We start from the raw sequence: 24848 nt of genomic DNA on the forward strand, positions 1-24848 counted from the left end.
CCCACATACACACAGACATGTATGGCTTCATTTCATAGATTGACCCTATTTTTTAACCTCTAAAAATTGTACTCAAAATCCTGCTCAGTGGCCTTTAGATCAACAGGTTGTTGCTCACAGATGTGTGCAGCTGTGAATAATAAAAAAAAAAAGAAGTGTAAAGGGTGTGCTTCACAAACGCTTTTATTTGCATCAAGGAGTCCAATGCACTGTATCAGGATGTGAAATAGTTATGCAGGCATAAGCTGATTCAAACCTTGATATTATAGATCACCTGAAAAACAATGTAATATTCATGGCAAGTAAACAGGTTCCCACAAAAAAATGTACAATCTCTCTACCTCCCACATCTATCATGTTTATGGCAAACACCATGCACTGTTCACGCTGCAGAACTTACTGTAAACACACTGCACTCATCACTGCCTCTTCTGTAAAAGTACTTTTTGTCTGCTTGTTTTTCTGTAATGCATAGGCACAGTTCACCCTGATGTCTCAAGACATTAAACACAAGACAGGCTAACCACAGTTACGATACAATGAATATGTAAATTCAGACCACGGTTTGAGGTACAGGTTACCCTTATACAGCTTTAGAAACAATTATTAAACCACCTGTTGTTTTCTTTCTCTTCATAAAAGGCCCCCAACACTGATCATTTTGTTTTAATTTTATCATAGTGGTTAAATAACAACAGCATCTTTTAAAAAACACATGAAAAAAGTTTTTACAAGGATTCAATACATGCAATAAATGCTGTATTGAAAATAAAAATGTCAAAATTCAGGGTACATAGCCCAAAACTTTTTTGGATTATTTTGTTCATACGCTGTATATGTGAAGTCGAGAGACAATCCAAACTAAATTACCATTCAACAATGCCTTAATAAAGAAAATTGTGAGATAATGAGAACCTTCTTAGTGTTGAACAAACACCGACACAGGCTTGGAATCAGCAAAACGTAAAGAAGAGAACGCAGTACTTCTTCACCAAGAATGCAAAGGAAGAGGCAGCAAACAAGTGTTCACAGTGGTCGAATAAATAATTCCAAAGCTGTATGTTCACGTCGTAGTCAGACTGCTCCTCAGTCGCCCTCAAACACAAGGAAGACAAGAGTGGAGAGCTGCGGTGACCACGAGGGCAGCCTCTACCAGCCACACACCAATCACACCAACATAAACTGTAGAACACTGACATTATAACAAAACTGGAGCACTGTCAAAATATTGTACACAACGCACATTCAAAGATCATGGCATAAGGTTGCTCATGGAGTAACTCATGAAGCCGAAACAAATCAAATTATTTGAATTAAATAATTAAAAGTGCAATTGAACGAATGAGCTCCAAAGTGTTTCTCTTTACAAATCACATTCATCCATAGAGACCACATCAGGCAAATCTCTACGGTTTGATGTCTGCCATTACCATTACAATCAATGCAAATGTTTGAGAAAGGTATATATTTATGTGAGGAAAGGTTGGGATGACAGATCAAGTGAAGTACTTGAAGCTGTCCTGGATCAGATGTAGAGACAAGAACAAAAGTTGGTTTAAGATACTGCGGAGTCTGGGAGCACAGACGTAAGGAGTCAGTCTTTATAGTACATTTCAGATAGTATTGTGCTGGCTGTTGTTCAAAGACGAAGGGCAGAGGGAAAAGGGCCTGTCGCTGGTGAGACTGTTGAGCGCTCGGAGCACAGCGTCGGGCAAGTGATCGGCCAGCATCCTGGGGCTGATCAAAATACTCCTGAACGCCATTTCGTTGGACCAGTCTGCACGGTAACGGACCTGAGAGAAACAGGATCTGCGGGAGAAAAGACAGAAACGAGAAATTAAATGAAAGTCTTTTTTCAAATAATTTTTTTCTTCCAGGAACTGATGCAGATGTCGTAGCAGTAGAATTGTTCATGTGACTATCAGCATCTAAAATTATCTGGAGAGGCATTTTCTGTGGGAACTTGAAGCAGCAGTTTTCTGCTGAAACACCTGAAAAACTGAAAAAGGAAGTTTCAGTTTATGTATAACAAATGTGAAAGTAAAAGGGCAATGTCATCATTCATTTAGTGCTTGAACTTTAATGATTCTTGAAGTTGAAGTACTGAAAGCAGTTAAAATGCCAGTCCAAGTGTCAGTGATAAATTTAACTGTTGTCTCCAAATGTATTCATAACCTCCCATAAAAGAAGGGACAAAAAACAGCTGTCACTGAAATAAGTTGAAATTGACAAAAGTAATAATAAATAAAAATTGAGTGAAAATCATGACATTGCTTATGAATTGTGGTTCAACAGGGAAAAAAAGCAAACAAGCATGATGGGACCCATAAACTAATATTTAATTGAACAACTCTTTGAGCCAATCACTGCAACCAAGTGTTTTCTGTAACTCTTAATCAGACTTCTGCACCTGTTGACAGGTATTTTGGCACACTGTTCATCAGCAAAGCGCTCTAATTTGTCCAGGATAGTTTTGGGTTATTTTGTTTTTTTAAATTATTCTTTTCAACCCCAATTCAAAAGCAATGTCTTATTTCACTAAATTATAATTTAGCAAATTTTTGTTTACTATTACTTTTTTCAGTTTCTAGTTATTTGAGTGACTATTGTGAATTTTGCCTTTTCTTTAATGGAAGGGTATGAATACATTTGAGAACGACTGTAGCGACTGAAGCCTAAAAGAAATGAGGACATTTTAAGTGTATCGACTAAAAGACATTATCAACTGAACTGTCAGCATGGACAGCAGTTGAAATAAAATCATGTGGAGTAAATTGTATTAAGTGCAGTTTGTAGAACTTGAAAGCGTTGAAGAAGTTTTAGTGTTGAAAGGTGAAGACCTGAGACCTGAACATGTGCCAGCGTCAGTACCAGAGGGAGCGAATGCATCAGCTGAGCAGAGAGAAACGTCATTTGAAATGTCAGCTGATGTGTAAGTACTGCGAGCATAAGAACTGCCTTTTACTGCACTGTTTTATGATAATAATGGCCTTTATCTCTATAGTAACTTTCAAAACTAGAGTTTAAAAGTTTTTTGTTTTGTTTGTTTTTTTTAAGAGTATCAATAAAACATTAGAAACATTTTTTCTGCCTGAGTTTAGCAGAAGAGTAAGAATCCTTGTCAATCTCCAAATTTGATCCATTCCAATTCTTGGTGTTGTGATTTGATTCATTTCTTTTTTTCTTTGTCAGTTCTCGACAGACAATGGCAACACCAAACCACTCCTGTCTGCTGACTTTTTCCCGCTGAGTTATGAATGACACATAACTGACAGTAGGGCTGGAATATTATGAAAATCACCACATGGCTTTAGTACAATGACCAAATCACAGGAGCTGCAGTTTTGCGATAAAGGCAAAATGTGTCACAACATCACAATAAAAAAAAAACACTGGAGAACAACGAAAAGAACCAAGCCAAAAAACAAAACCCCCAAAAAAAAAGGGAAACCGCCTGGTTGGGAATGAACCCAAAAAAAAAAAATCACATCATCTCTTTAAAATTTGCTTCAGTGGAGAAGAAGTGGGAAACATTCTCACTCAAGTCATGACTCATGTTGCAACCAGATTATCTGTGAAAATAACTGCAGCGTGATTGTTTTTTCATGTCGTTCAGCCCTAAATGTCAGTTAAGCTAACTGGTTTTCATGAAGATCGTTGACTAACAGAGACAAGAGAGAGGCGTGTCAGAGTTCGAGGTGGAGATCACAGAGCGACTCACGATACAACACCATCACCATACGTTGCCCATGATATCAACAGTTCATGAACTGGCTGAGGGAATCTGTAGAGTTTAAAATTCTGATGAAGCTATTGGTATTTTGGGAATTGCATTGATAATGTATTAAAAGAAGAAGTGATACATTATACTGTAATCAAGGTACTTTATCAAAGTTTTTTATGCAAGTTAAATAAACTGCATAAACTGGAAGTATCTTGTTTAGTTTAGTTCCTGTATGAAAATGATTAAATGTTAGAGTCATTTACTAGGCATCAATGGGTAACTTTTCAGTGTACAAAAAAAACGGGGACATTGATATGTGTTTGCACAAGTAAAGGCTGAGGGGAAGATGTGGGTGAATTTAACACGGCAGGGCTGCAGCGTGTTAGTCGGTCTCAACTGTTGGTGTTAGTTTGGTGCTCTGCTCTGTTAACATTACTGTTGATGATGGAGTATAAAATGTTCATGACGTACTTCACTTCAGTCTTGCAAAGCCAATCACTACGTCAATAAATCCAAAATGTGGCCAAACACGTGCAAATCCCTCACAAGATAACTCCAGAATGAGAGCTGGACATTAGCTGCGTTTACATGCAACTGTTGAGCAAAAAAAGAAAAGAAACTCCATTGCGCTTGTTTCCAATAACTGTTTTACAGTGAATAAACTGGGCTACTTGTTAGCCGACTGCTTAAGTACCTCAAAGAAAAGGAAGAAACTTTGACAGACAAAACTTCCTCAGGAATTGTTTTCAACTGGAAGAGTTGTAATTATTCTTTCATGTCAGCTGGTCGTGTTTAACGCTGTCTGGAGACGAAGACGACGCAAAATGTGGAAACAGCTGATCAGTAACGTGAGCTAAATGTCAGAGCTTATTCTGAAACAGGTGTTTTCATTTCCCATTATGTGCATTACCCCCTTTCAAAAAGTCAAAAAGCATCTCAAACAAGTGTGAAAAGTTAGTGAAATTACTTCAAAATGTGCATAAAATTCATTATGGAAACACGGCCAGTGAACAGGTGCGACACTGATGTTCGATATGTTACTACAAAAACCAGCTTATGGTGCTTCTCAATCAATTCAGATTTGAAGAAGACAAGAATCGAGATCACTGTGTGAACTGATTTTTTTCATCCGTCCCTAAGAGACGCAGTTATACAAGTCGCAGATAGGAAATATTAAATAATTTGCCTTGTCCTACTTGTATGTACCACTAGGGGGCGCACATGAACACTTTTTTCTATATACAGTCAATCTGCTGCGAAGTGAACTCAGAGATCAAACATTTGTAGACTGACCTCCGTGAAGGCCCGTCTTCTGTGATATGCAGAATGCGTCCAGGCAGGAAGAGCGGTAAGTTTGCAGCTGTGTGGGCTGGTGAGTCATCTGAGGCCAGGCTCTGATAGGATGATGAGTGGCGAATCATCAGTGACTCCTCCCCCAGCAGCGGCTGGCTAAGCTCCTCCTCCCTCCTGTTGTCCATCTCGGTGGGGAAATCATCTGGGTCTCCTCCAAACAGCTCGTACCAACATCCCTGCAGCAGGATGCGGTACTGCAACACAGACAGGAACATTTCTAAGATCACTGACAGCAATTTAAGGTATTGCCAGATGGTGTCAAGGTGTAAGGCTACAGATACCATTTCAGGGCTTTTATTGGTTCTTACTTTGGGCTTATTGCAGTTAGAAACTATTTTAAGTATCCTCCTCTTGAGATCCTCCATGTTGGGAATGCTCAGTCTGTACAAAAAGAACAAAAGTAGATTTATTCAAAGGGGGAGAAAATTGCAAAAAAAAAAAAACAGAAAAAGGGAGAGAAAAAGGAGCGTATAAGTTACGCTCCTATTCTCCTTCTCTGTGCCTGTAATAACAGGGCAGAGCCAAATATAGTCTCCATCATGCAGTAGTCTATAATAGTCTGTTCACCACAGCACATCCATACTGGCCTTTTGAAGACAAGACTCAGCAGTGCTGCTAACACACAAGCACATTTACCTTTAATGATCAAGAAACTAACTAGCATCAACATACACTATTTACCAATAACGAACTCATTAAGCTGAATATTCTAATCACTAAGAAGTATAGACTGTGAAGGAGCTTTCTGTCTTACCTGGGAACCAGATCCTTTCCCAGCACCACTGAGATCACAAAGTCCTTGGAGTAATCAGCTAAAGCTTTACTGCACATACAGAAAACACAGAACAGAAAATACAGTAAATTCAAAGAAGAGTTCATACATTTGGATGTGAATGACACAGTGTATTTAGAATTTAACTCTTAATACTCTGAAGAAGGGATGCACAGTGATGCTGGCATCATCACCGGTATGAGCTGATAAAGGCTTTAAAACAAAGTCTTGCCATCAGCTCAAAATGAACACTGACTGGTAGATAACACCTGTCAGGCTTAACATTTACAGTTTTGTTTTCAACTGTTACATGGCATGTTTTACATGTAAGCTCAAGGGGTTTTCTGCTGTGCTTTGTATTTCATGTCTGCACCTGTCAGTGGTGCAACAAGGCTCTGGGTGTGAACCTGCTGGCCTTTCTGTGTTCACTTTAAATATTTTCCGTGTGCCTGTGTGGGTTTTCTCTGAGTGCTGCAGCTTCCTCCCACAGTCCAAAGACACGCATGGTAGGTTTGCCGATGATTCTAAATTGGTCGTAGGTGTGAGCAGGCATAGATGTCTGTTGTCTCTGTGTTCATGCTCTGACAGACTGTTGACCTGTCCAGTGTGTATCCCACCTCTCCCCCTAAGTGAGCTGGGACGGACTCCAGCCCCTGTCAACCCTATGCAGGATGAAGCAGGTATAGCTAATAGAGGGATGGATGGACCAGTCAGTCAGCATGAGAGTAGACATAATAATATGTTCACTAATATGTTCATTCTGCTACAGGAAAGACTTGATGTTCTCTGCAGTCACATGGAAAAAATTACAATTAGTGAAAATGTGTTGATAAATTGGGATATATAGGTGTGTTGGCAAAAATCCAGTATCATGCATGCAGACTCTTGTGGTTCTCTTTCACCATTTTTCAAAATTTTTATTTAGATTTACTTTATATTCATTATATTGGGGGAATTTTATGACTTTTGTAGAAAGTCAGACAAAAAGTCAACAACAACCAGGAACACTGCGTGGTTCCCTAACCCCAGACCACCAGAGCGATGCACATTTTTAATGTTGTCATTATACGTCTAACCTTTTTTCAGTAGGAATGTTTATTTTAACAGCACAAACTGGCTGAGTAGCACAGCAGTACTTGTCCTTTGCAAGTACTCTCCTACTTCAAAGTCAGGGAACCAGCTCAGGTCTGTCCACTGCCAGCTGCTGAGAGCTGCCAAACATGTTTAAAGTCCACAGAGTGTGAACGGTCCCAGCCTTCTGACTCTATGCCTTACCTCAGGAGTCCCCCTGGTGGAGAGAAAGCATAGCACTGCAGGGTGGGGAAGGAACTGCGTAAGAGGATAGCCAGCACTGAAGCTGCGCCAGCGCCCAGACTGTGACCAGTGATGACCAGCTTATACTCCTACAAACACAGGAAGATGAGAAAACACACACACACACACACACACACACACACACACACTGTCACCTCTGCAATGTAACACCTTTAGGTAAGAGAAGTCAGCCAGGAGTGACAAGTCTGGATGGTTTCAAATAGGTGCACTGCTCCACATTGTAATAGAGAGATAATTGCATTATTAATGACCAATTCCTCTTGTAGATAAATGCTTCAAAACATAACTGTACGCAGGCAGCCCCATCAAAAATACTGTGTCATCCAATAAACTTAAAATCTGGCTACAATTCAGGAAGCATTTAATGGCACCTATTATAGCTAACAATTTCTTCAGGCCAGCTGTAATTGACAAGGCCTTCCGTGCCTGGCATGGAAATGGGATACATTTCATTCAAGATCTTTTTATGGACGGAATATTTGCATCTTTTGAACAGCTGGTTACTAAATACAAGTTGCCTCATGCTCACTTTTTTCGATATTTGCAGCTGAGGGATTTTTTCAAAAAACAATATAACTCCTTTTCCAACAAGCCCCCAGATGGTCCAGTTGAGACATTGTTGTCTCTTGACGCTGATACAACGGGAATCCTTTCTCAGATTTATGAAACCACTGAGGAGTTAAACCCCCAGGTAGTGGGTGTCCTCAGGACGCAGTGGGAACAGGACCTTGGCGCCACTTTTTCAGACAGAACCTGGGATGACATTCTTAAAGACACACATTCCTCATCTCCTTGCACCAGACCTGGGCTCATACAATTTAAGATTCTGCATCATATTCACTATACTAAAGCTAAACTAGCCAAAATTTACCCACATTTGGACCCAACCTGCGATAAACGTAAAATAGCCTCGGCTACAGTAACTCACATGTGTTGGTCATGCCCCTGTTTACATGCATTTTGGAGCTGTGTTTTCAGATCTCTGAATGAAGCCTATAGCGTACAGGTCGAGCCAGACTCTCTGACAGCAATTTTTAGTGTAAAACCAGAGAATGCTAGTCGGCCAGGAAATGTTTTAAATGCCATCGCCTTTTGTCGCCTGTTAGCTCGCCATCTCATCCTTTTCAACTGGTGGAATTCTAAACCCCCTTCCCATGCCAGGTGGTTGAGGAATGTCATGTTTCATCTTAAACTAGAAAGGTTGGGTTGTTGAAGGGTTGTTGTATTGTGCGGATCCATTTATTTTAATTGTAAGTGTACCATTATACAACAATAAATAAATAAATGGGAAAAAAAACAAAACACACAACTGTAGCAGGCTGATGGAAGAATGCTACGCAGAAAGCAAAGTTGTTGTTTTTATATCAGAGAATAAATGCTAACCAGCTTCATAGTTTTTTCTTGCCACAACAGTACATCCCTGTAAATCTCTCCCAGAGATAAAATCTCATTTATTGTAAATAGGATTTGCCATCTGGGATGTAACTGAAATAAAATACAGCGAATGAAATGGAGCTTCTGAGCCCGGTTTCACTTCTTACCGGTGCGATGGAGAACGCCTGGTTAAGGATGCCATCATTGACCAGCTTCTTGTAGATGTAAGTCGCTGCCTGACAGATGCCCTGCAAAAGACACAAGCTTATCTTTTAGGAAACACACACCTGAGTCTGGTGGAAACCTCTACAAACACAGGCTGCCAGTGTTGTGTTTAGGTGGAAATTCACCTTGTGAGCGTAGCAGGCTCCAGACACTCCATCTATGGGCAGGTTCTCACATTCAGCTGACAGGTCTGTCAGGGCGTCCTGCAGGACACACTCACAGTGAGACAAACAACAAACTGGGAGGTTGCTTAATCACTACTTCAACTCCATGTCACAGGTGAAAGGTTAAAGACAAAGTTAAAGGCTACTTGAAGGATGCGTTTGGTGTTGATTGAAATCCTGAGTTCAGCGTGAAAGTCGGTACAAATAATTCAAACTTGTGGACAAACATAATTCAGAGCGGTTCAACTATTTTGCCACCAAATCACAACGATTGTTGCTTTGTTGCTTTTGCCATCATTCGCCTTTGTTGCTCATATCTTTAGACACACAACGATAACTCACACTCACGCCTTCACATCACCGCACTCTCACTTCCTGCTTTGTTCAGGTCAAATGAGCACATGTGGGGCTATAATCATCAATCTATTTTAGCTACTCTTCCATCAGTCATCCACGCAAACAGAGAAGTGATTCTGAACATTCAGAGGAAACAGCAGGATTCGACAGAAAGCATTCACAAGCATAGCAGTTGTACGAAAAAGGGGGCAACACTGAGAGAAAATAATCACATCCCCTTTTTTCAAGTTCACACATGTAGGCAACCTAGTTTGTGGGCTTAGGGTCAAACTTGATCCAAGTATATTTCAGACTTCTGTGATGACCCAGTATTATTTTTGGCAAATGAACAGATGTAAAAAGAGGCAAACACTCACATCAACTGCAGTGTTTTTCCTGCTCAGAATGGACATCTGGAGGGTGACTACACATGACAGTGATCGGCACGGTAAAAGCAATGAGTTAATGTTAACTTGTTTGACAGAAATCAACACATTTTTATGTTGGTTTTGACAGCAGACTACAAACCAACATTAAAAATGCATGCCTCCATCTACTGCTGCAGCAACTACAGCTACGGGGGGGCGATGCCAGAGGAGAAGCCAGCTAACATGGCTGAGAAAATTTAGAAGCTGCACAGCCTGACTCTGGATAGTAAAACTGAGAATCCATTAGTGGTAGCTTCACAGTAGAGCGTTCAGCCAAAAATTCCTCTATTGTTTCTCAACAACGCCAAAGTATGCGATTTGCGATCCAAATCACATATTTTTTTCTTTTGACTTTCAGCGCATACTGCAGCTGCTCCACAAAGTGTGTACTGTTTCATGCAGCACACATCGAAATTGGACACACTACATAATCATAACACTGCCTCTTGAGTTTTGACTGTCTTGCTCGTTTATTTGTCGCAGTCTGTAATATAAAATGAATTGTGATCCGTCTGTGCGCTTGTTTATCGCTGTGCAAGACACCGTGACATATGTGACCTATCTTTTGCTGCAGGGGATTGTGGGTCGGAATGGCAAAAAAAAGCACGCTGGCTTGCATACTGGAAAATGCAGCCGGATGGTATTTTGTGCATACTGCATTTGACGTACTATATTGGCACATTCTACATCTTTTCTACATTCTATATAGTAGTATGGATATTAGGACGCACCCTATGTGTCAGACAGGGAATATAGCAAAACAAAAGGAAATGAAAGACATATATAAGCCACCAAGTTAAGCAGTTATTAATTGTCTGCTCCCTATTTTTCTCCCATAAAGTGAATATTTGAGGTCCCAACTCACCTTCAGTGAAAGTGTTCCCCTGACAGCCACCAGAACAGCCTCCCTCTTGTGATCCAGAGCCACAAAGAAGGGGATCTCATAGATCTGCAACACAGAGTAGACCACCAACTTAATATAAACAGTGAGGCTGGCAGTGGCGACCTCTTGAAGATAAATGTCAGGTAAACTGTGAACACAGAGGAGAAGAATTCTCTGCAAGAAGAACTGGTGAAACTCCTACCTGGTTGTGGAAGCTGACGAAGATGAAGTCTCTGTACTGCAAACCGGTGCTCTGGAGGATGGAGGAGAAATGGCAGCCGAGGTGGTCTCCTCCGACGATCTCATACTCAGCTGCACGACTCCTACAGCTGACACACAGACACACAGATTTGGACTTGGGTTTGTGAACTCAGTGGGGCCGAACTAAGCTAAAACAAAACCAACATGAAACAACCTCTGACTTCCATGTCTGGCTGTGTGACACTGACCACAGACAGAAATACTGTCAATGATGCAGCAATTCTGTGGCTCTGAAAAGATATCTGAGATGCAAAACAAGCAAACAAAGTTGTTAAACTGTATAAATATTTAACATTTAAGAATTAATTACAGGAATTTGCTTCATTTCAAGTAAATATGAACAAATGAAACAAAACTCTTATTGTTCTCTGACAAATTTTGAATATAAGTTGAATATTGATGCCTTTTGGAGCCGCCTGTTTCCACTTCTATAAAACAGCTGTCAGTCTAACTTGGCATATCTGTGACTTTTCTGGTAGGTTCCCCTGACTCACACAAACAAAGACAACATCTTACCAGTCTCCACTGAGTTTGCAGAGTCCAGTACAGGGGTTGGAGTAAATGTACAGCGGCCAGCCGTAAGCTGCTGCAGCAAACTGCATACAGTGGGCAGCTTTCTCCAACTCTGCCTCCAAATCTTCTCCCTTTAAACAGAAAAGCATATGACTAAGAAGAGAACATTTGTAAAATCAGGAATCTATTTTACAGACTTCCTGGCAGATCTACTCTGAACTCTACCCTACAGACGTGACTGATGACTTACGATTGGAGAGGAAGGGCTGTGAGTGATGATAACTTCTGGATCTCTGCTTTTCTCCATCTTGTCCTGTTCCTGGTGCAGCAGAGCCAAACCGGCTGCTATGTCACTGGGAACCAGGTCTGTGTCCTGCAACAGTTTCATCATACCAGAGAGGATCTCACCATGTGTTCTGCATGACTTTAACACTAGTAAAAGATTATTTTATATTCCAGATTATTTCAATTTTATATACATTCTTTTTTTACTTGTTGTAATCTGATCATATTTAAATCATATTTGTACAAGCAGTGCTTGCTAGACATTAAGGAAGCTCCAGAAGGGGAGAGAAGGTGTCCCTTACAGAGAAGAAGCTGCTAAAGAGCTGTGCGATGCTGGAGAATGCTGCCCGGTGGCTTTCATCCTGCGGCAGACAGCAGCACAGGAGTCGCAGCCTGCTCTCCCAGACTTTAACGGCCAGGGAGCGAGCAGTGGATAGGAACTGGGTTCCCTCGCTGCTTTGCAGGTCTCGCACTCCAAGTGGCTCCATGGTAGCAGGCTGAGGACGGGGGTCTCCCAGCGGATCAAAGACAAATATTACACCTATCACCGTGAACACCAGGATGATCCAGCTGTTGTGACAAAGTAAGACAGACGCTAGATCAAAACACATCTTTGAAAAATTCTAAAAAGATAAAGATCTGACAAATTTAGACATGAACAACCCACCTAGCAATCACTGCTGCAATGACAGCGCCCACTGTGGCGGGATCACAGCCTTTGCTGTCATCAGACACCCAGACAGCTCCCAGACAGGCCCAGACCAGCTCAGGGATGTACAGCAGAGCGCGCAGGTACACCAGTGCAGGCATAGAGCGCCGCGGGCCAGGGTTAGTAATGGTACCTGAGAGAAAAATCATATATAGGAGAAATTTAAAAATATATACATATAACTTCCCCCAAAATGAAGCTATTAAAAAACGGCAACCCCTTAGTTTTCTTCTTCTTTTTTTTTTGCTCATTTCCTGGATGCTTATGGGTTTGTGATTTTGTTATTCAATCCTGTAGAAACTCTGAGCCATAATAACCTAATATTGCTGTTTGACGACACTTCAGACTAAAGAAAATACATTAAAAAGGTCTGTCAAGAGACATCTATTACTTTCTGACTCTGGGAAAAACAGCAAAATTTTCTTTGAAACTACTGTATCTCTAAACTATCTCTTTAACTTAATAACATATTTACACTATTTCATTTGATCTCCTTCTGATAACTAATGTAATAACCAATTTACTATTTTATCAGTTCCATTCACTGAGACTCCTCTGAAACTCTCTGGAGGCCCCCTGTGGAGGCCAGCCTTCAGTTTAAAAATTCTAAAATTACAAAAGCTGCCACAGTGACTCAATCGTTACAGTTTGCCCATGTTTCAACAGTGTACCCTTACACAAGGTACAGAAGCACTTGCACTGCTTGCGAAATAATCCTAACAAAAAGAAAATTACAACAGTGATGCTGCACAATATGTATATTACAAAAAGGCACAACTACCCTTTTTCACCACTCTATTGAGAAAAAAAAAATACTGTTTTATACTATATTATTCTATGCTATATAAACTACTAGAGATGTTCCCTTCTTCCTTTAGACATTTGTTCTTCCTGCCAGTTCAGTCATTTGCAGGTTTAGACTTGTGCTCAAATTAGAGAGATGGCAGGAAAATGATGACTAAAAGGAGTTATACCCAGTGAATAGTTTGTTACATTGTTCCCCAGTTATTTCTTTAAGGTGTGTAATACAGAGCAGGAAAAGTCTTGCACATTTCCTGCATTGCATGTTAAAGAACAATCTGTGTTTCAACACTATTGCTGCTCTGTGATTTCCACCCTCAAATGTGTCCGGTAATCTTTACATCACACAATTTTAAGATCATGGCCTGATAACCCACAACTCATTTACCTTGTGCACTGACGTAGACAATAGCACACAGTGACAGGATGATGAGCGCCAGCACGACCAGCAGACCCACCAGGTAGCTGTGAAGAACTCCTCTCCCATTACAATCAAAATGACCCTTGTGGTACGTGAACAGGATCATGGTGCCGATCCACCTGAGGGGAAAATTGCAGCAGAGAAAGACAAGAACTTAGTCAGTGAACAATATTATTTTCCCTATTTAAGTCCAGTAATTGTTATTTATAGAACACATTTAAAACAACAGCTGTTTAGCCTAAGTGCTCTCCAGTAAAGGAATAAAACTACAAATTTACCCAAAAAGGGTAAAAATTATGATCCTACAGTATTATGAAAATTTATTAGAGTCATTTTAATATTGAGGTTTAGTCTCCACAATATAAATATTTATGCAAATGTATGAGTAATTTAATATAGTAAGGTTAATACAATATCATCATGCAAACCTACCTAAAGTAGTGATTAAGGTTAAGACCAAATATGATAAATATTCACCTTCCGAGCGTAAATGTTAAGGTTAAAATCCACAATATAATAACTAACTGAGATATTTAAGTTAATACCCAAACAAATTATACTTGTAAACGTCAACAAATCCAAAGGTTTCCTCTGAGCATGCACATGGCGACAGATAAACCTGAGGTGGCTAAAGGCTACAGTGAATCCCTGATGTACATGAACGACTCACCAAACCACACGGATGAACAGCTCAAAGGATCCGGGGAAAACAAGATCATCGCTGGCTATCCCCCACCGCCGACCAAACACCACCATTCCAGGCATGTTGCCGGTGAACAAGCCCAAATGTCTCACTGATGGTAGGTTAGCCTTCTCGCCACTATAAAGTGGGTAACACCGTCTTGATCAATACACGACTCACGTCATGCATGACTTCACTGACAAAGGAGCAGCTAAACTAATTGGCAGCGATCCTCGCCCATTGCTGTCACTTACACTTCCTAAGTTGCATAATTATCCCAACTGATTTCTGACTCACAATGCAAGCTAGCTACAGTCTAGCGTCCCCGCAGACGTACCTGCTAACGTTACTGTATTTAACGCTAGTCAAGAAAGCCGGGGTATAACACTGATGTCACGCACTGTTGAAGTTTGCGACCTGATGGCACCTTGACTAACTAACATTAGATAATGTCCCTAATGCGGTTTACGACAATTAGCACTACGTCCCCCGTTGCGTGATTAGCTTCTAACCTTAGCTATCTTGCTAAAAATACTCTAAAGCTATTCCGAGAAATTGATAGCATAGCCACCACGTGCGGTAAATGCTTTTTTTTTTAGCTAGTGATACATAAAGCCAGTCTTCAAAGCATGACGTTGCCTATTGTCATCAAGACTCGAGGTAACATAGCACAGTGCTAAATGTTGAAGCTGGTTTGTTTTGTTTTCCTAGAAAACTAGCAGTGTCCGTCCGCAGATATCTCCGGCCTGCAAAAGAGACAGGGAACAAAGGTTCCAGTTGCCCACTGCTTTTTTTGTACAGACGTAATATTAGCGCCCTCTTCTGACAGATTGGTTTCTTTTTATTCTTCATGACTTTCCACTCAATTACAGTACAAAGTCACGTTGTCATTCCAGCTAGTTATACGTGGAATGAAAGTGCATCACTCCCAAGACCAATACAAGACAATAAGCAAGAGAGGACAAAATAAACACGTCATTAAGACACCTCATATCACAAAAGAATCATAAAACATGGCGCCGTGCTTTATGAATTAGTAATAGATATAGCTAAAAAAAAAAAACTATTGTTAGTACTCTCAGTTATTAAAAGGAATTTAAAAAATATATAATAATACTAAAATGGTTTAAGGTAGGTGTTCACAAAAGAACCAGACACTGCTGCATGTTTAAAAAAAATAAAATAAAAAAGTGAGCAAAGTGGTTTTGTGCAATTGAAAAAAAAAAATGAATACAACTAAGAACTGTTGTTTGGGGCTCCCTGATGTGAATAGAAGGTCTACCCTATATGTTGTGGGAGGGGTAACGTGCACAGTCTGACACGTACTGCTGTAACTGGGAGTACTGGTACAGAGCGAAGGGAGCAGCCAGGTTGAGATGAGTAACAGTGGGCAGCAGTGAGTTCAGCAGCCTGGAGGATGATGCTGTTATACAAACTCTTGTATGGATGCATCTGAACCTCTGCCAGAGGGACAAAAAAAAAAGTATGTCTGAGGGGTAGGATGGGTTGTCCACAATGCTGGAGGCCTTTCAAGCAGAGTGTGGAAAATGTCCAGAATGAAGGAAAAAGAGACACTGATGATCTTCTCAGCTGTCTGCACAACTCTCTGTAGAGCTTTGAGGCATAGCAGGTCCCTGTCAGACTCTAATGCAGCTGGTAAGATCTCTCTCAATGGTTCCTTTGTTAAAAAAAAAAAAAAAAGTGGTGAGGATCAGTGGGGGTAGGTTTGTCCTTCTGTAGCTTTTGTAGGAAGTGTAGTCGCTGCTGGGATCTCTTGACCACCTGTTGGTATTTCAGGAAAGGTCCTCTTTGATGTGTACACCAAAAAATCTGTAGTCTATTCTTCCCACTGTAGAGCCATTGATGTTCAGTGGAAAGTGGTCAGGGTGGGACCTTCTGAATTATTGTCAATAATCTCCTTTGTCATAACATCAGAGACAGATTGTTTCTGTACCAGTTTGACTGCTGTTCCTGTATACAACAGATGTAAGGGTAATGTCACTTAAATGTCTAATATTTCAAAATTGTATTACATCTTAATAATTGCATTACTTCTAGGCAGTTATTTGTTCTTTTAAAAAAAAAAACTTTACTAAAAACACACACCCTCAAGTAAGAACTCATGGCAACAAAAGTCAGTACACCTTTTATTACTGAGATTCAAGTATTAGATTGTCACGACTGGTCGGTCAACCCAGGTGCAGACACAGATCAGGCAGGTTAAGTGTTTAAAAGGATTTATTAGACAAAGAATTAAACAGAAACCCAAACTGAAGTGTGGAAACTAAACTGAGGGAGGAAAACAAAACAGGGTAAACCAGACTGAATTCAAAAAGAGAACGAAGCTACAAAAACCAAGGAAAACTGAATATGGACTGAAGGAAAACCTAAGAAATCCTAGGACGAAATAACTAAACTAAAAAACTAATAACTAAGCTAAATCAACAAAAACGGGGATAATCCAAATAAAACAGGTTAAACTGAAGGGGAGAATCCGGGGTCTGGTGAGGGCTGGTGACAGGTCCAGATTGGTTGGCAGGAGCAAATGTGTCGAAGTTGCAGGGGATGTTCAGGTGGTGGTAGCTCAGGGAAAGCAGGCAGGAGGCAGCTTGGGGACCAGCAGCCTCCTTCAGAGTTTATGGTCTGATGGTGTGAGCTGAGGTGATTGTAGACGGGTGTGCTGACTGCCACAGTCATCTCCAATGCCTGTAATCAGGTACAGAGGACCAGAGTGACAGGAAAGAGAAAGAGAGGGAGACAGGCATGGGCTGAAGTGAGGATCCTGACAGATTTTTTCAGTACTCCATATGCCCACCTCCATTACAAAGCTGACTCTGCATTCCCCGAGAGGGCTCAGAAATTTAGAGCTACTCCATCACTCCTCTGCAGCTTCCAGCAGTGCACGATTGAAACCCTTCTCACCAGCAGCATCACAGTATGATAAGGCAGCTGCACACAAGTGGACCGTAAGCACCTGCAGACCAAGTCATCCCAGCACATGGGTACAAAAGAGTGTCAGAAAAGAATGCTCTGAAGGGCCTACAACATGATCAGGGACCCACAGCAACACTTCACACTCATGACCTCTGACAGATGCTGCAGGAGTCTGAACTGTAAAGTCCAGTTTCTATCCCCAGACAACAAGACGGATTAACACATTTTTAGCTCCCCCTCCCCAGATCACCAACTACAGGACTTAATGCCGTCTGCTGCTGTTTCTGTACATTTTGATTTTTTTGCACCATATACATTGTAGCTACTTTTTGACACAACTTTCTGTACTTACTCTTTGTTCACTGGTCTTTGCATATTGAATATTTGTCCACCTCTGTATGTATGCGTAGATGTGATGTATTTGAATGAAAGTTGTTAATAGAGGCATGGAGGATACTGGTGTTGTACAAATTTCTGCAGGGATGTTCTTCCTTTCTTCTGAGACCCGAACCCTAACCCTTTTTTTTTTCATCTGCTCTTTGCTGGAAGAAGAAGAAGAAGAAGCGTTATTGTCATTATACAAAAAAATACAACAAAATTTCATTTGGCATCATCTTTGTATAGGCTCCAGCCCCCCCGCCCCGCGACCCCAGTGAGGATTAAGCGGTGTATAGATAATGGATGGATGGATCATCTTTGTAGCAGCTAACATGGTCACAGTCAAAGAAAAGAAAAGAAAAAAAACATTAAGAGGTGATATAAATAATAAAATACCAACAAAATAAATGAAGGTTTCATTGGAAAAACAGATAACTCCATCTTCCCAAACCTTCAGAAAACCCACTTTTTCATCGTCTATCTGAGACAAAATCAATCAAACTTAAGTCATCTCTATTTCTGTCATGTCATTTCTACTGAGTCAAATCCGCTTAACTTTTGTTTGATTGATATTATCTCAAGCAAACAACAAAAAGTGTTTTGAAAATCTACAAAAATTGAGTTATCTGTTTTTGCAAATTATCTCTTCAAATACTCTTATTAAAAGTGCGAAAAAGCATTTGTTAGAAAACGAATTGGAACGGTTGCGTTGTTCCATCTTTTTCTTTAAAATACCACAAAAATGCTTTGTCATTTTCAAATCAGCTTTCACTGTGCTCCTCTGCCATCTGCCGCCACTACATCTATTACTTTTTTCTTTTTTGGAGGGGTTAAAAAAGCAACCGGCTTCAATTTCACTCAAAAAACAGCCAGTTTAAAGTGGCTCTATTTAATAGACGGACACAGACAATAAAGAAACAAGAGTAAATAATGTAAAAAATCATTTTTAAGAGCACAATAACATCCCCATTGCAACAGACTGCTGTCAATAGGATTACCTCACTTTCTGTGTCAACGAAGAACAAAGCGGGTTGAGTTCAACCAATAGGAATTGAGCGCATGTGACGTCCAACCAATCAGATTCAGCGGCCGCTTTCATGGAGTGAGTACAAATAGCCTCGCCCAACTGGGACGCTCCAGTTCCCTCTAACACAGGACTCTTTAACGTCCAACTGTAGAGGCTAAACTCTCAATCTTCCTCTTTGTTGTCCCAACTCTCAGACTTCTCGTTTTCAGCAAACATGGTGAGTACGACGAGCTTTTCTGGGTTTCTCGTGTAGTGTTTTGAAGTGATTCATCACGTGGCAGCCGGTTAATTGAAATCAAGATGCGGCATTTTAGCTTTAAAGTTAGCACCTTAGACCTTAAATCATACTTAAGCTTCAGTTTTGACTGCTGTTCAAGTAGTTCAAGACTGGGTTCAAGTCAAATTCAAGTTGTGGCTGTCGTGTGGAAGGTCAGTGCCAGCCTGAAGCAGTCCTGTGGTCCAGGGTGTCTTTGAAGCGGCCTGGTCTTTGTGCACTTGGAGCCACAGACATCTTTAACAAAACCTATTCATCACTCAAAGCTCTTCATGCTTCATCTTTCAGGTTGTGTTGTCCTATTATGTTTTTTTTTTTTTTTATGAAGTCTTTTGTGTTTGGTTTATTCATCTGCTTAACTTTGATGTGGATATATTTATTCTCAAAGAAACAAGGGCTCCTTTTTTGCCAGAAGCCCTGAATCATCGGCCTCTGATATTCATGTTTGTCATGGGTTTACAGTCCAGAGGCTGACATGTCCGTGCATTATCTATCAGGTGATGCCAGTCATGATGCTCTGGTATCTGCCTCCAGACAAAAGGACCTTTTTCCTTCCTCCTTGCAGCTTTAAGTCAAGAGCAGTCCTCAACATGTGATGAGCGGCTTTTAGCAAGTCACCGGCTTAAAAATAGCTTGAGCACATTCAGCGACAGCTTTTCAGCCAACTAAGCCTACTTTAAGAATTGTAATTCTAATTGAAATAATAATAAAATAAATTCACACTGCTAAGGAACTTTTTTTTTGTTTGTTTCTTTCCACAGCGTGAGTGTATCTCCGTCCACGTTGGCCAGGCTGGTGTCCAGATCGGCAATGCCTGCTGGGAGCTGTACTGCCTGGAACATGGGATCCAGCCGGACGGTCAGATGCCCAGTGACAAGACGATCGGAGGAGGAGATGATTCTTTCAACACCTTCTTCAGTGAGACTGGAGCTGGAAAACACGTCCCCAGAGCTGTGTTTGTAGACCTGGAGCCTTCAGTCATTGGTTAGTGCTGTTTTGTTGTTGTTGTTGTTGTTGTTGTTGTTTTCAAGCCGAACATTATTTCAGGCAAATAAAGGTAAAATATCTGTAAACCACAGCTACTGTGTTTCATCTCATTAGATGAGGTACGCAGTGGGACCTACCGCCAGCTCTTCCACCCTGAGCAGCTCATCACTGGCAAGGAGGATGCAGCCAACAATTACGCACGTGGACACTACACCATCGGCAAAGAGATCATTGATCTGGTTCTAGACCGGATCCGCAAACTGGTGAATAATTTAGAGCAGTTATTGTCAAGTTTATCTTCAAAGTAGTAAAATAAATGTATCTCATTTGGTTGCTGTCTCTCCCTCTGTCTTCAGGCTGACCAGTGCACTGGTCTTCAGGGCTTCCTGGTGTTCCACAGCTTTGGTGGAGGCACCGGCTCAGGTTTCACCTCCCTGCTGATGGAGCGTCTCTCTGTCGACTACGGCAAGAAGTCCAAGCTGGAGTTCTCCATCTACCCAGCTCCCCAGGTGTCCACTGCTGTGGTGGAACCCTACAACTCCATCCTGACCACCCACACCACCCTGGAGCACTCAGACTGTGCTTTCATGGTGGACAATGAGGCCATTTATGATATTTGCCGTAGGAACCTCGATATCGAGCGTCCCACTTACACCAACCTGAACAGGCTGATCAGTCAGATTGTGTCCTCCATCACTGCCTCTCTTCGTTTTGATGGAGCCCTCAATGTTGATCTGACAGAGTTCCAGACCAATTTGGTGCCATATCCCCGTATCCACTTCCCTCTGGCCACATATGCTCCTGTCATCTCCGCTGAGAAGGCTTACCACGAGCAGTTAACCGTATCTGAGATCACAAACGCCTGCTTTGAGCCGGCCAATCAGATGGTGAAATGTGACCCTCGCCATGGCAAGTACATGGCCTGCTGCCTTCTGTTCCGTGGCGATGTGGTGCCCAAAGATGTCAATGCTGCCATTGCCACCATCAAAACCAAGCGCTCCATCCAGTTTGTGGACTGGTGTCCCACTGGTTTCAAGGTTGGCATTAACTACCAGCCGCCCACCGTAGTTCCTGGTGGAGACCTGGCCAAGGTCCAGAGGGCTGTGTGCATGCTGAGCAACACCACTGCTATTGCAGAGGCCTGGGCTCGGCTCGACCACAAGTTTGATCTGATGTACGCTAAGCGTGCCTTTGTTCACTGGTATGTCGGTGAGGGTATGGAGGAGGGAGAGTTCTCTGAGGCCAGAGAGGACATGGCAGCTCTGGAGAAGGATTATGAGGAGGTGGGAGCTGATAGCATGCAAGATGATGATGAAGATGAGGGAGAGGAATATTAGACTGACATGCATTCCCTTCACTTGACCTGTGCAAAAACATTCAAATAAAAGTTTTCATTGGCTGCACTATTGTTTGCTGTCGTTAATTACACATGACTAATGTACTGTTGCACTGTCAGTAATGGCAGTACAGATTATTATTCAGTTTCCTTATTCTGTAATTAACATGCTGTCTTGGTCGACAGTAAAATTCTCATTTTACTCATATACACTGTTAAATGTTTAACATAACCTCTGCATAATCGTGTATTAATTTAAAGTCACTTTAAAGATCTGAAGTACTCATGATGAAGATGAAGCTTTACTTTATTTTAGTCACTTGGGGGCAGTAATGTTCAACGAATGTTTGGATTGAACCACAGTCTATGGATTGAACATGTTGAGCCATCAAATATCAGCATATCCTTTTCACAGCTTACAAAAGTTCAGTTTCTACATTTAATTTTTTTTTCATTTAATTTACATTAATACAGTGTAGATGATGCTTTTGGGCATCTATATTAGTGCAGAGATAGGAAAATGTCAGGAAGTATATGTTACTATGCATGTTTTTAGAAATGTTTCATAAAAATGTTTGACCAACCAGGCTACAGCTAAGAGAACAAACACTTTTGTTCAAACTTTCAGAATATAGGCAGAAATAAAAATGAAGTTTAGGTAGGAGGAGGGAAAATGTTTGTAATTTTAAAGATATGTCATATTAAATTCCATACATCTAAAAAAAATTGGAAATTACTGGGGTGAAATTCTTAAACCACACGATGAAGCTATAACTGTTGATATCAAGTTCTCTAAAAGTTTGTTTAAAAATAGAAATAAGGTGTGGCATTAAATATCTGCTTATTTGCATAAATCTCAAAACTGGCTTGCGACAGAACATGTTTTTGCCACTTGTGTCTCCTTAAATCATTTCTCTTAGTGACAAATGACATTATTTCTCTGAGAGGAGTGACAAAGATGCTTCATTTTAACTTGTGTGGACAGTTTTATTCAAATTATACAACTACACCCAAATTTATTCATGAAATTTTGATTTGTAGCGAATATAATCTGACCAACAGGTTTCTTCTTGCTGTAAAGACAATCAGGTGATAGAAGATAGAAGTCGTAATGTATAGCTTTATGTTTTTTGAAATACTTTTTTCCTGAAACTGCCGTGAACAAAATTAATTATGTCCCTTGAAATTGTTGCCTTTTTTTTGTGAAAAGCTATAAAGGCAAATCCAAGTGTTTTCAAGTACCAGTAGCCACAGTGCAAAGCATCATCAATCATCCAAAAAATACAAAGAGTTTCAAACTTTGAACAATTTCAAAGGTGGTGACAGGAAGCTAAGAGTGGCCCCTGTGTTGGCAAGAATGGTCGTGTGAGACGCCAAGAAGAATCTAAGGATCAACACTGTGACCATCCTGATTAATTCGAGCAGTTCAGGAGACACTGCACAAGGCTGACTTAACTGGAAGACACTGGCATAGTCTGCAAAGCAAATGTTTTATTATTACTGTTCACCTAAGATAGTTTGGTCTAAATCACATTTGTACATTGATGTAAGCAGATTCTACAACTATGATTGTATGGTTCCATGGTGTAATGGTTAGCACTCTGGACTCTGAATCCAGCGATCCGAGTTCAAATCTCGGTGGAACCTAAATTTATTTTCTTCCAGCTTTAATTGCAATAAACAAAGCGTGGAGTTGTATTAGGATTTGCGTATCGGAGGTTTCTACAAGTCCACGATAACGTCACCACAAAAGAACCACAAGCGTTCCGTTGCTACATCACGTTGCCGACGTCAGTCCAACATGGCGGCGTCCATGGCGCTACGATCTTATTTACTTTGTCGTAGAGCCGGCTTAAACGTGATTCCACAGCATGCCACGTTAAGGAGTTTTGTACTAGGATACGATAACAGCACTTCTTTACAGTCCAGTGTTAGCTACGGGACTCGAGGGACAGACGACACACAGGTTAGTGGAATGAGCGAACAGATGCAACCATGCTTTCTTTTGTCGCCTCAAACTACCTTAAAAGCTGGGCTGATTATACGTATGTTGCTAAAGATACATCTAAGTAACGTCATTAAATGAATGATTTAATGATCAGTGAGACACAGGAGGTCAACAACACCAGGGCTGAAATGACAGCACATGACCCCAGGATGCACAACCTGCTCACCAAACTATTGAAGTCACTATTGTGGCATTGTCTTGTGCATGGAGAAAAGATGAGAACAAATCAGTATATTAAAGGATAAAGAAAACTATTCATCTGTTATAGTCTGTCTTATTTTTAACAGTACATGTAATCTATGGCTTTGATGGTATATTCTGTCTTTTTCAGGACACCCAAGTGCACATTCCAGTAGGTAAATATGCACACATACACACATGCATACATTATAAAGATGAATCAGAATCACTTTTAAAATTCATGATTGTACATCTACTTTGTCTTGGGTGGCAGAGCGTCTGACGGTGTCTTACAGCCGGAGCGGTGGTCCTGGTGGTCAGCATGTCAATAAAGGTTATTACAGTTTCATTTTGTATGAAAGAAATCTTCTCTGGTACATAAATACTTCTCAAAGTGACTGTTTTTTGGGGGGTTTTTTAGTTTGCCTTCCCTTGCAATTTGCTTTACATTCCTTCTAAACTTTATGAACAGTTTATGTGTTGATCCACTCCAGTTATAACACACTACCACTTTCATTTTAAAAGGATGATCTTTGACAGTATGAGGTTGAATATATTGTTATTGTTCAGACCTTTAGCTGCTGTTGTAGATAAATCTGTTCCAACCGTCCATATGGATCCAAAGGAATATAAAACACACTGTGAGAAAGCGCAAAAGTTATTGATAGGTTGTGTAAAAATAAGAAAAATTCATTTGCATCTTGCCTTGAATCTTAGTTTTTCTCAATCCACAGTCAACACCAAAGCAGAAGTCAGATTTCACTTGCACACGGCAGACTGGATCCCAGAAGATGTTCGGCAAAAAATCTTCGAAAAGGTTTGTTCTCAAATACTGTGACATCAGGAAGTCCAGAACGCTCAAGTTGTGTTCATACAATCACAATTACTGGAGAATATTGTAGTTTATAAGTAAGGTTTGCTTACTTGTGCTCATTTTTCCCCCCTTTTATTTTGAAACTGCATAGAATAAAAATCGCATCAATAAAGCCGGGGAGCTGCTGGTGACCTCTGAGCTGAGCAGGAGTCAGCAGAGAAACCTGTCTGACTGTGTACAGAAGATCTCCGCCATCATAGCTGAGGCCAGTAAGAAGCCCCACGAGCCAACAGCTGAGGACATAGCTCTGAGAGCAGCCAGGTATTACTCAAACACATTGTGTCTCGATAATGCCTGGATAATAAATATGTCCTGTGTATAACTTTGATGTGCAATGTCTTGTGTAGGTTAGAGAAGAGGAACAAGGAGCGACTTAAACAGAAAAAGATCCATTCAGCTACCAAGCACAGCAGACGAGTGGATTTTGACTGACTGTTAGGCTTCCACCTTCCATGGTCTGTCCTGTCAATAATATAGAATTTATATGTCCAGTGTTAATTTTTTGTGTTCAAATGCCATTAAAATATAAGTAAGCAGAATTTCTTTTTATACAAAACATGACTCTTGCATTCTTTCATTCATTT

The 24848-nt window shown here is 40.8% G+C and overlaps 3 protein-coding genes and 1 non-coding gene across 5 annotated transcripts; 3 read left to right on the top strand and 1 right to left on the bottom strand.

Moving 5' to 3' along the window:
* Positions 1 to 165: 165 nt before the first annotated feature.
* On the bottom strand, positions 166 to 14939 carry daglb (diacylglycerol lipase, beta). Of its 2 annotated transcripts, none has more exons than XM_008284304.1 (15): positions 14255 to 14939; positions 13552 to 13703; positions 12321 to 12495; positions 11956 to 12223; positions 11619 to 11741; positions 11372 to 11499; positions 10797 to 10917; positions 10577 to 10660; positions 8909 to 8986; positions 8726 to 8806; positions 7125 to 7252; positions 5832 to 5900; positions 5386 to 5458; positions 5018 to 5271; positions 166 to 1809 (listed from the first exon to the last, which is right to left on the bottom strand). In XM_008284304.1, the coding sequence occupies exons 1-15, from the start codon at positions 14347 to 14349 to the stop codon at positions 1614 to 1616; spliced, it is 2025 nt and encodes a 674-aa protein (XP_008282526.1). In that variant the 5' UTR covers positions 14350 to 14939; the 3' UTR covers positions 166 to 1613. The 2 variants fall into 2 exon arrangements, with proteins under 2 accessions (XP_008282526.1, XP_008282525.1); XM_008284303.1 differs by having other exon boundaries at positions 10797 to 10923; positions 14255 to 14938.
* Positions 11728 to 24820, top strand: mrpl58 (mitochondrial ribosomal protein L58). Its single transcript, XM_008284302.1, has 7 exons — positions 11728 to 11732; positions 22998 to 23168; positions 23542 to 23566; positions 23665 to 23724; positions 24125 to 24207; positions 24356 to 24525; positions 24612 to 24820. Exons 2-7 carry the CDS (start codon positions 23004 to 23006, stop codon positions 24694 to 24696), a joined length of 588 nt encoding a protein of 195 aa, XP_008282524.1. The 5' UTR covers positions 11728 to 11732; positions 22998 to 23003; the 3' UTR covers positions 24697 to 24820.
* On the top strand, positions 18714 to 21269 carry LOC103359096 (tubulin alpha chain-like). The gene is made up of 4 exons (XM_008284301.1): positions 18714 to 18822; positions 19641 to 19863; positions 19981 to 20129; positions 20223 to 21269. Exons 1-4 carry the CDS (start codon positions 18820 to 18822, stop codon positions 21201 to 21203), a joined length of 1356 nt encoding a protein of 451 aa, XP_008282523.1. The 5' UTR covers positions 18714 to 18819; the 3' UTR covers positions 21204 to 21269.
* Positions 22778 to 22849, top strand: trnaq-cug (transfer RNA glutamine (anticodon CUG)). Its single transcript has one exon. It is a non-coding gene; the product is annotated as a tRNA-Gln (tRNA).
* Positions 24821 to 24848: the final 28 nt, after the last annotated feature.

The sequence above is a fragment of the Stegastes partitus genome, unplaced genomic scaffold, assembly GCF_000690725.1.
Source record: "Stegastes partitus isolate 25-593 unplaced genomic scaffold, Stegastes_partitus-1.0.2 Scaffold354, whole genome shotgun sequence".
NCBI lineage: Eukaryota > Metazoa > Chordata > Actinopteri > Pomacentridae > Stegastes > Stegastes partitus.